This window comes from Canis aureus, chromosome 1 (assembly GCF_053574225.1).
Source record: "Canis aureus isolate CA01 chromosome 1, VMU_Caureus_v.1.0, whole genome shotgun sequence".
Lineage (NCBI taxonomy): Eukaryota > Metazoa > Chordata > Mammalia > Carnivora > Canidae > Canis > Canis aureus.
Window position 1 is genome coordinate 108,086,308 of NC_135611.1, and position 10,153 is coordinate 108,096,460.

Below are 10,153 nucleotides of genomic sequence, written 5' to 3' on the forward strand. Positions count from 1 at the left end.
GCAGCGAGCTTTGGAGGGGGCGAAACGGTGTTTGGGCTAGTTGACACTCAGGTATTGTTGAAAATAAGATAGTTTCAGTTGGGTAGCTCTGGGCCATATTATATGTTACCTAGACCTTACTGACCCTGGTTTTAGATGAATGGACAGTGCTTTGGAAGGGATTCTTCGATCGGTAGATGGAGTGGTTCCTCGTTTCAGAGGGAAGCTGTTAGTGGTGACCAAGGAACAGATAAGGAGGGGGCTTGGCTGCGTGGACCCTGAAGGTAGTGGCCGACCAGCAGGTGGCCGAGATGTTTGACTAATGGGCAGAGAGCGTGGCCGAGAAGGGGCGTAGCCCCAAGCGGGCGTGGCCAATCAGGAGTTGGGAAGGCTGGGGCGGGGGCGGGTCTCAGCCGTCCCTCACCTTGAATTTGGCGCGTGGGCTAGGGCGAAGACTTGAAAGAGAAGAAACAGAAGTCGGAGTCTCCCGTGAGGAAGTCCCCAGCGGCGGCCGAAGCGGCGGTGTCCGAGGCCCCGGAAGGCGAGGTCGGCGCAGGCAGCAGCGATGTGGGGCTCTCGCCCCAATCGCCCCTCCGCGCGCCGGGCCCTCGGCTGGGACAGGACACCGAGGCGTATGTGCTGCGGCCGGCTCTGCCCGGCCTCACCGTGCAGTGCCGCATCAGCCGCGACAAGCGCGGCGTAGACAAGGGCATGTTCCCTTTCTACTATCTCTACCTGGAGGCGGCCGACGGCCTGAAGGTGCGGGCTGGCGGACTTTCGAGCAAGCCCCACCTCCCAGGAGCAAGTCCCGCCCCTTTCTGAGAGAGGTCAAGACTTTCACGAATCCAGGTCTCGCCCATCATTGAGCTAGGACTTGTGAACTCCAGGGCCAAGCGCTGCCCTTTACGGAACTAGGCTGCTCTCGCAGTAGCATAGGCCCTAACCAAGCCCGTAACTAAGTCTCCTCCTGTCTGGAGATGGGCCCACTTTCTCAAAGTCAAGGCCACGCCAATCTGTGTCCAAAACCCCACCACTTACATACACCCTGGAGGTATTGGCTCCGTTGTGTTTGTCCAAGTCCGGCCTCTCACTGAGCCGCCTTATCTATCAGGCCTTCACTCATTCCTGGGATAAGCCCCGCCCATAGGAGCCAAGCCCCACCCCTCGTGGATTTTTCTCTAGAACCAAGCCACGCCCCTCTCAATCTGGCCAGCCCTCCCTAGGTGTGGTGTGGCAGCCCTCTCCAAGGGACTCTCCCCCAAAAGAGGCTTTCCCTTTACTCAGTAGTGCCAGAGGTGAAATGCCTACCAAAGTCCCGCTGCAATGTTCCAAGTAAGGCTTTTCCCTGTTCTCCAAAGCCGCCCAGCCTGCCACAAGTTAGGCTCACTCCTGCCTGGACTGAGCCCTAACTCAGGACCCAAAGGTGAAAGGCATGGTGATGGGGGCGGGGAGGGTTGATATTAAGATGTGAAGCTCCCCTTCAGGACCCAGCTGATGATTTCCTTCTGTGAGAACCACATCTCCCAGCAAGGCTTGGGATGCTTATTGCTCCATTACCCTCTTCTTTGTCCTGGGGACACGGTGTCTCCTTGTCTTGGACCTCTAACCCTAACCAGATGTCAGAAATTGATTCTGATGGGCTCTTCTTCCTATCCACAGCACTTCCTTCTGGCTGGGCGCAAGAGAAAAAAAAGCAAAACCTCCAATTACCTCATCTCTCTGGACCCCACAGACCTGTCTCGGGATGGGAACAACTTTGTGGGCAAAGTCAGGTGGGCAGAGCCATGATATGTGTGAGAAACAGGTAGCAAGAAGCCTCAGGGTGGTGGAAGGGGCAGGGGAGGAAAGGACAAGCCGGCCACATAGCTAAGTTCCACGGGCTCTAGGACCTTTTATCTTAAGAGCCAGACTGACAGGCTGTGTATTTCTTCAGGTGGTAGCCCCACAGTGAGTGGGAATAAGAGGACGTAAGGGCTTTGGAGCAGAGGCTGACATTTGAGACATTTGACTCCTTGGGAGGCAAGGTGGTGGAACTCCCAAGTTCCCCCCATGGGAGAGGGCTGTGATTAGTGCATTCTTGCATCTTAGGGGCAGGAAAGTTCCTAAAAGGCAGGGGGCTAAAATCATGGCTCATCAAAGAAACAGAGGGGGCTGGCACTATGGATACATGGAGTATGGAACTTAAGTCCCAAGCAGAGGGTTAATGGGAAGAATTGATGACATAGGAAAGCACTTAATGCACAGCAAAACAGTAATTACCTTTACTCTGACCACTGCCCTCTTGGAGCAGATCTAATGTCTTGGGCACTAAGTTCACCATCTTTGACAATGGGGTGAATCCTGAAAGGAAGAATTTCGTCCCGGAGACCGCTCGCATCAGAGAGGAGCTGGGGGCTGTGTGTTATGTGAGTGTCTGGGAGACAAGAGCGAATGAAGCAGGACGGTAGGGAGGGAGAAAAGAGCCAGGCTAACTGCAGCATACTACCCCCAGGAGCCCAACATCTTGGGATTCCGAGGACCACGGAAAATGAATGTGATCATTCCAGAAATCGATGCCCAGAACCAGAGAATCAGTGTCCAGCCACAAAACGTGAGTTGGCTAAAGTTGGGTTGAGACTCTGGGTCAGGGCCGGGAGGAAGGTCTGGGGGATCTGCTCTAGGTCCTAAGGGCGAAGAGGGCCTACAGCTTGCAGGTAGTCATATGTGAAGCCAGAAGGGCTTTGTCAGACTTTTATGTTTGTCAAAGAGGAGAGATTAGGGACTCAAAATTCTGAGTCCGGAGGAAAAAAAAAAGTTCATTGGTGGCAGTTAACCATGCCCCCTACTTTATCTTCTAGGGGCTGGAGTCACTACTGAGTCGCTTCCAACGGGGGGCCACCCAGAGGCTCATCCTGCTGCAAAACAAAACCCCCTTGTGGAGCCAGGAGAACGGCACCTACGTACTCAATTTTCACGGTCGAGTCACTCAGGCCTCGGTCAAGAACTTCCAGATCGTGTATCCGGATGACCGTGAGCTCCTAGGAATCAGTTTATACACTTGGGCAAAGGGTAATGAGAGGACGAGAACTACTTCTCCCAGCAGCCCTTGAGCATTTTTCTAGGCAGGGCCGATTCCACGCAGTTGCAAAGCCTGCTGGGAGCTGTAGTTTAAATGGCCCTCAGGGTTTCTGGACGTAGTGGGAGCTCAGCACAGCCTCGGAGAAGTAAGAGTTCTCTGAGTTCAGAGGACGTTGGAAGGGAGTTGAGAGGTGGGGCTAGGCTTAGTTCCTGACTTCCTCCTCAGTGGACTACCTCGTGCTCCAGTTCGGCCGCGTGGCCCCGGACACGTTCACCATGGACTTCCGCTTCCCGCTTTGCCCACTCCAAGCCTTTGCCATCTGCTTGTCCAGTTTCGATGGAAAGCTGGCCTGTGCGTAATCCAATGAAATGTTGTACCCTTACCAGCTGATGTGCCTGCTCATTTGGAGAAAGGGCCCCCGCGTGCCTTCGTTTGCACCACGGTTATGGTTTGTCATAACCAACACAACACAACCAACACATCATACACTGCCTGGGGGCCCAGTCCTCCCTCTGCTCCAGGGAGTGGGTGGGCTTCTTGGCAGCACCCGCTTTTGCCAAACTCAGAGTCATGGAAGATGGATGGGTCTTAAACAATCAAAAAAAAGAAAAAAAAAAGTCAAAATGCTCTTCTGCTGCAAAAGAGAAAAGCACGCTGGAGCACAGGTCAGCTGGGTCAGATTAAGGTGTCTCTAAAAAAGTGATTTTCATGCCACATCTGAAAAATCATAAGGAACTAGAGCCAAAGGGATCAGCACATCAGGCAGTAGGCAGAGCTCATACGAAGGTCTTATGGTGAAAAGGGGCTTGATGGGTTTGGGAAAATGAAAGGATAGTGTGGCAGGAGCTTGGGGAGCCAATAGAGCAGGGCAGGGTCAGAGGCAGGCCAGGGGGCAGGATATTTGCACCACTCTTCTTCGAACTACTGGACAGATCTTAGGAGGTCAGAAAAGACTTCTAAGTTGAAGTTGTAAACTTGGATGGGTAATTTAAGATGTGCATGGGTGAGAGTGAAAATAATTACCATACTAGCACACTTACATAACATTGGTTATTTGGTGAGGATTGTTTTATTTTTATTTATTTATTTTGATAAGGATTGTTTTAAATATAAACTTGGGATACCTGGCTGGCTCAGTGGGTGAACAGTGGGATCTTGATCTCGAGGTTGAGAGTTCAACCCCCATGTTGGATGTAGGGATTAAAAATAAAATCTTAAAAAAAATTAAAAAATGCAAATAAATCTGAGCTCTTTTGGGGCCTTAGAGTCCTGTAAGGCATGTGCTATTTTTAGCCACATTTTATGGGTAAGAAAACAGCTTATGGAATGGTTTACAAAGGTGAAATTGGACAGCCGAAAGCCTTGAGCAAATCACCATATATTTATGTACTTTTAAAAGATTTTATTTATTCATGAGAGACACAGAAGGAGAGGCAGGCTCCTTGCAGGGAGCCTGATGCAGGACTCAATCCCAGGACCCCAGGATTGCAAATCACCATTTAAAGGCCAGTAGGGGGACACCTGGGTGGCTCAGTGGAGCATCTGCCTTCAGCTCAAGGTGTGATCCCGTGGTCCCAGATAAGAGTCCCACATTGGGCTCCCTGAATGGAGCCTGCTTCTCTCTCTGCCTTTCTCTGCCTCTCTCTGTGTCTCCATGAATAAATTAATAAAAATCTAAAAAAAAAAAAAAAAAAAAAAAGGCCAGTAGGAAGATAAGTTGATTCCAGGGAGGTCCAGAAAGCTGGAATTGATCCTTTTTTTAGAGATCAGTGAGCCCAGCTCCAGGCCCCCTAGGAGAGATAACTCCCAAGTTTAATAAAATTTAGGCCGATGCCAAAGAAAAGTGACAAAACCCACCAGCCCTTAGTTCAAAAGCGGCTTCAGGACAAGAAGAGGCAAATTTGAGGATGATGGGAAATAGAAAGTTTGTCCTGTATTGAGGTACTCACCTTTATCCCACGGGTGGTGGATAATTGTTGGTTCAGATACAGACAGTAACATACACACAGGGGACATTGCTTGCTACAAATCAGAAGGTTTTATTTCTTGTATGAAACCACACACACAAAATAAATAGTTCATATAAATAGGAAACTACATGATCTTAGCCACGCCTCCCACTGAGGTCCAGGCCAGGGGATAGGGACACAGGAATGGAGGGAGATGCCCCAACATGGCTCAAGGGTGTGGTCTGGATGGAGGAGACTGGTAAAGTCTGGGCAGGAGCAGGTGTGGTGGCCAGAGGAGGGGTAGGGTTCCTGCAGCATGCCCAGGCCCTGGCCCGGGCAGCAGGGGTGAGACAGGGGCCCAGCTGCTCCTGGGCCTGGGCGATCCGCCGGGCGAAGCGACTACGATCTCGGGCGAGCTGCTCCCAGGGTCCGCGGCGGGCTGCCTGAGCCGGTCCTGCCCAGACAGCCAGGAGATGGACAGAGACTTTCTCGGAGAAACGGACCTGGAGACGGACCAGCACAAACACAAGACACACGTGTCCACAGGGGGGGCGGGGGGGGGAGAGAGAGCCAAAACAAAAATTAGTTGCACAAAAATGCTTGTTATCTTAGTCACCTGCTAGTCACTCACCCACGGGATTCTCCATGTGACTCACTGCAGGTGGAGGCTGTTTCCTGGTGCTGACATGAACCACAACAGCTTCCCTCTTCCCACAGGGCCTCTTCCCATGGGGCCCCAGCCTCTTGCAAAGGATTGCATTACAGTGAACACAACCCTCCCAACAGGGTTTGCATGCAATCCCCTGCAACACACAGGGGGTCCAGAAATTGGGGCACTCAGGCCTTCTGCCCCCAGGCCTAGGACTTCCAGCTCTTCCCCTAAGACTTGAGAATTTGAGCCCTCAGTACCCACCTTTCTGGCCGTTAGGGGAGTCTCAGGGTCTGGATGCCGGGTGGGGGTTTCTGGGGGCTTGAGTCGCCTCTGCAGTCGGAGGGGCAGCCGAGGAGGAGCCCAGGGAGGTGGTGGCTTTTCTCCAGGTAAATAGATGGCCACTCGGAAGGGGCAGGGCTCAGCTTCTCCCCCTCTCTCTGTGTCCTCTCCAGGCTGGTATGTCCAGCCCCTGAGGAGGGTGCTCTGAGCCTGAAGTGAGGGACTTGGCTCTGAGTTAACTGCTTCTGAATCATCATCTTCCTCTGTGTCCTCTCCTGGCCTATACACCCAGGCCCTCACGAGGGCACTTGTGGATGGGATGGAGGAGGGATCATATGCTTCTCCCTCCTCTTCAGCTGCTCCTGAGTCACCGTCATCTTCTTCCTCTGAGTCCTCTCCTGGACAATACACCCAGGCCCTCATGAGGGCACTTGTGGATGGGATGGAGGAGGGACCCTCAGCTTCTCCCTCCTCTTCAGCTGCTCCTGAATCACTGTCCTCATCTTCTTCCTCTGAGTCCTCTCCTGGACGATACACCCAGGCCCTCACGAGGGCACTTGTGGATGGGATGGAAGAGGGACCCTCAGCTTCTCCCTCCTCTTCAGCTGCTCCTGAATCACTGTCCTCATCTTCTTCCTCTGAGTCCTCTCCTGGACGATATACCCAGGCCCTCACGAGGGCACTTGTGGATGGGATGGAGGAGGGACCCTCAGCTTCTCCCTCCTCTTCAGCTGCTCCTGAATCACTGTCCTCATCTTCTTCCTCTGAGTCCTCTCCTGGACGATATACCCAGGCCCTCATGAGGGCACTTGTGGATGGGATGGAGGAAGGACCCTCAGGTTCTCTCTCCTCTTCAGCTGCTCCTGAATCACTGTCCTCATCTTCTTCCTCTGACTCCTCTCCTGGCCGATACACCCAGGCCCTCATGAGGGCACTTGTGGATGGGATGGAAGAGAGAACCTCAGCTTCTCCTTCCTCCTCAGCTGCTCCTGAATCACTGAATTCATCCTCCTCCTCCTCCCATTCCTCTCCTGAGCAACACTCCCAGGCCCCGGGGCAAAAGCCTGAAAATGAGGAGGAAATGGAGCTTTTTGTGGCTTCTTTATCCTCTGTTCTTTCTTCCTCTATGGCTTTATCTTCTTCCTCCCTGGGACAGTACACCCGAGTTTTGGGCTTGGATCTTGGAGATAAAGGGAAAATTGGTGTTCTGGAAGCTTCTTTGTTTATAGCTTCTCCTTCCTCCTTTTCCTCCCCTGGACAACACTCCCAGTGTGATGGAGGAAAAGAGAAGAACATGATCACTTTGTCTTCTGCAGCTCCTCCTTCCTCAGATTTCTCCTCAGAAGGGTCCTGTGGGGTTCTTATCAGAAGGCTGGGGGACAGGGGAGCAGGCTGGCCATCTAGGAATTCACTTTCCTGCTCTTTAGGGACACTGGTTGCTGCTTGTTCCCCACCATATTCTTCATCTTCATTATCTGAAAGTCCCCCTGCTTTAAGAGAAGAGCTGTTGGCTTTTAGATTATGGCAGGCCCCCCAAAATGCTTCTCCATTCTCATCACTTGCTCCACTGTCTCCAATCTCTTCTTCAAAGTGCCTGCCCCAGAGGGGATGGTGGGGGACTAGAAAAGTCTTAGCTTCTCTCTCCAGGCCAGGTTTTCCCCGATCCGTTTTGGTTACTGCTTCCCGCGGCCAGGGTTCTGGAGATCCTGGGCCTCTCAGGTGGCTCCAGGCCCTGCTGAGAAGGCCCATCAGCGGGGACAGGAGGAAAAAGGGGTAGGTATCCCTCCAGGGGGCAGACTGATGGGGCACTTGGCCTGGGGCCATCTGTCTGTGCTGGAAATAAACAAAGGAAATAGTTTAGAAGCCATTTAGGGAAGAGTATCAAGCGAGGACTGAGTCATAGCAACCATAAACAGTAACACAAATAGCAACAAGAGAGTCCCTGCCCCACATTCTTGCTGATTTCTGCCACTTCCATCTCTAGCAGAGGCACAGCTTTCCCACCTCTCTTCTCTCAATACCCAGGAGTCAGAGGTTCCAGCCTCTTCTCTCAGACCCAGCAGTCCCAGACCCCAGAATTGAGAACACAGGTCCTCGACTTGCTTCCCTTGGGGACAAGGTCCTAGTCCCTGGTTCTGTCATTTTCTTGAGGATCGACAAATCAGGCCCTCATCACCCTCCCCCCTCTGAGACTCAAGAACTGCGGCTCCCCCTGCCCAGTTCCATCCCTTCCACCAGGGATCCAGGAGTTTGGCTTCCAGAACCCTCCTCTCGCCAGGCTCAGGCCTCCAGGCTCCCAATTTCTTCTCCTGCGTAGGTCTGGGCCCTCGAATCTGTCCTGGTCCCATCTCTCCCCAAATACAGGAGTTCCGGTTCCCAGGCCCTCCTTCCTCAGGATCCTGGGGTCCCGGCCTCAAATTCTCCTGTCTCGGTACCCAGAAATGGGTAATCCCTTCTTCCTTACTGACCAGGAGTCTGATCCCCAGCTCCCCAACTGCTCGGGGCCCAGGCGTTCGGACCCCTCGCTCACCGATGGGGGGCTACGCGTCAACCTGGGGGCAGGAGCGCCGGCTCGGGTTGCCACCAGCGATCGCAGCTCAGGACGGCTCGGGAGGCCAGCGCGTTCATCTCGCCCTCCGGTGTCGGGCTCGGGGACTCCGGGTACCACCGGCTGCTGCAAGCGCTGTCGCGGCGAAGGGATGCGGCGTCCTGAACCTGAGCGTGTAAGTTGCACAGCAGAGCTTGGAACTGACGCAGCCTCCAAAGGCCTTTATAGCGCAGCGCAACCTCACGTGCTGACGTCACGGGGGCGGGGTTTTGAAACCAAAACCACCCGGCTCGGGATTGGAATTCTCGCGGAGATTCCAGGGGTTTTATGACGACACAACGACGTTTCCGAGCGCGACCACGCCCGAAACGGGCGAGCTGTCAATCAAATGCGTGCGGGGCTTCCGGAGCCGCGGGTTTTCTCCCAATTCCCGTTCAGGTGCGAAAACGCCTTCCCAAAACCCCAGTGTAATCAGCAGGCCCCAGACCAGAGTCCCCCCTTCACAACGGTCCCGCTTCCTTCCTGGTTGGGGAGATGGTTGATTCCATTTCACAGATGAGAAACTGAGGCTCCGGAATGAAGTCCCTTGGCGGAAGTGGTCACAGCAATCCACATTGATTGCAGATGAGAACCAGAATGCAAGCACGCTGAAGGCAGGCACTTGGCTTTGCTCACTGCTTTTTTCTTTCTTTCTTTCTTTTTCTTTTTTTTTTTTTTTTAAGATTTTATTTATTCATGAGAGAAACACAGAGAGAGGCAGAGGCACAGCCAGAGGGAGAAGCAGGCTCCATGCCGAAAGCCTGATGCGGGACTCGATCCCGATCCCGGGACTCCAGGATCAGGAGGCGCTAAACCACTGAGCCACCCAGGGATCCCCATAATCATTGTTTTTTTTTTTTTTTTTTTTCCCCTCGGTGCTGGACACATAGTAGGTGCTCGACATATGTGGTGAGTGGATTCGAAACCAAAACCTCAAAAGACTCCTTAACTGGTCTCAAGCCCGAGGCTCCGCACCTGGATTTCATCCACTTCAAACTCACAAGAGCTCATACACAAACCGAAATTCTGGCCAAAGTGCATCCACTGAACCTCATGGGAGTGGGGTCTCCAGCCACAAGTTTCAGACTCTGGGACACAGTCCCAATTCCCTGCCCCATCCCTCCTACCTGGTCCCTAATTTTGCTCCTTGAAATATCCTCAGTGTAGAACACAGTGCTCACCTGGATCTGAGCTAGATGTTTGGCCATGGCCCCTTGACCCTGCCCTAGCCATGATCCAGGAATCCGGGGTCACTCCCTCCTCTCTGGAAAACCTGGACCTGTCCACCCAGAAACACCTTTCCAGATGCCGGACTCCGTTAACAACTCAGGAGTTCTAACTCCAGGCTCACACCTTTACACCTTTTCGTGTATCCAGAAGTGTGAGCCCCCTCTATTCCAGGATCTCAGCTACCTCCTTTTAGGGTACAGTGACCTGGGCCCTGGAGTCCAGGCCCAGCTCCTCCTCTCCAAACAGTTAGGAATCCCAGCCCAGCAGGGACCCAGGAGTCAGGGGAGCCCCAGCCCCTCCCCTCAGCTGTGGGGCAGCGGAGCCAGGGGTCAGGCTTGGAAGGGGTGGGGGGAGGCCAGGAGGGGCGGGGTCAACCGGGATTGGAAGGGGAGACCGCAGCGTGGGCGGCTGGCAGACCA

At 53.4% G+C, this 10,153-nt stretch overlaps 2 protein-coding genes across 10 annotated transcripts in view; one reads left to right on the forward strand and one right to left on the reverse strand.

Moving 5' to 3' along the window:
- Nucleotides 1–3,419, forward strand: part of TULP2 (TUB like protein 2) — an 8,386-nt gene extending 4,967 nt beyond the window's left edge. For all 8 annotated transcript variants that reach the window (XM_077846105.1, XM_077846045.1, XM_077846061.1 and 5 more), the window contains 6 exons: nt 427–738; nt 1,639–1,751; nt 2,270–2,384; nt 2,471–2,569; nt 2,817–2,988; nt 3,263–3,419. In XM_077846105.1, coding sequence (XP_077702231.1) covers nt 427–738; nt 1,639–1,751; nt 2,270–2,384; nt 2,471–2,569; nt 2,817–2,988; nt 3,263–3,396 — 945 coding nt within the window. In that variant the 3' untranslated portion in view covers nt 3,397–3,419. The remainder of the gene's footprint in view (nt 1–426; nt 739–1,638; nt 1,752–2,269; nt 2,385–2,470; nt 2,570–2,816; nt 2,989–3,262) is intronic.
- A 1,633-nt stretch (nt 3,420–5,052) lies between these two features.
- On the reverse strand, nt 5,053–8,678 carry PPP1R15A (protein phosphatase 1 regulatory subunit 15A). 2 transcript variants are annotated; one of them, XM_077846123.1, is made up of 3 exons: nt 8,448–8,678; nt 5,900–7,750; nt 5,053–5,489 (listed from the first exon to the last, which is right to left on the reverse strand). In XM_077846123.1, exons 2-3 carry the CDS (start codon nt 7,739–7,741, stop codon nt 5,142–5,144), a joined length of 2,190 nt encoding a protein of 729 aa, XP_077702249.1. In that variant the 5' UTR covers nt 7,742–7,750; nt 8,448–8,678; the 3' UTR covers nt 5,053–5,141. The 2 variants fall into 2 exon arrangements, with proteins under 2 accessions (XP_077702249.1, XP_077702259.1); XM_077846133.1 differs by having other exon boundaries at nt 8,386–8,678.
- Between the last annotated feature and the right edge of the window lie 1,475 nt (nt 8,679–10,153).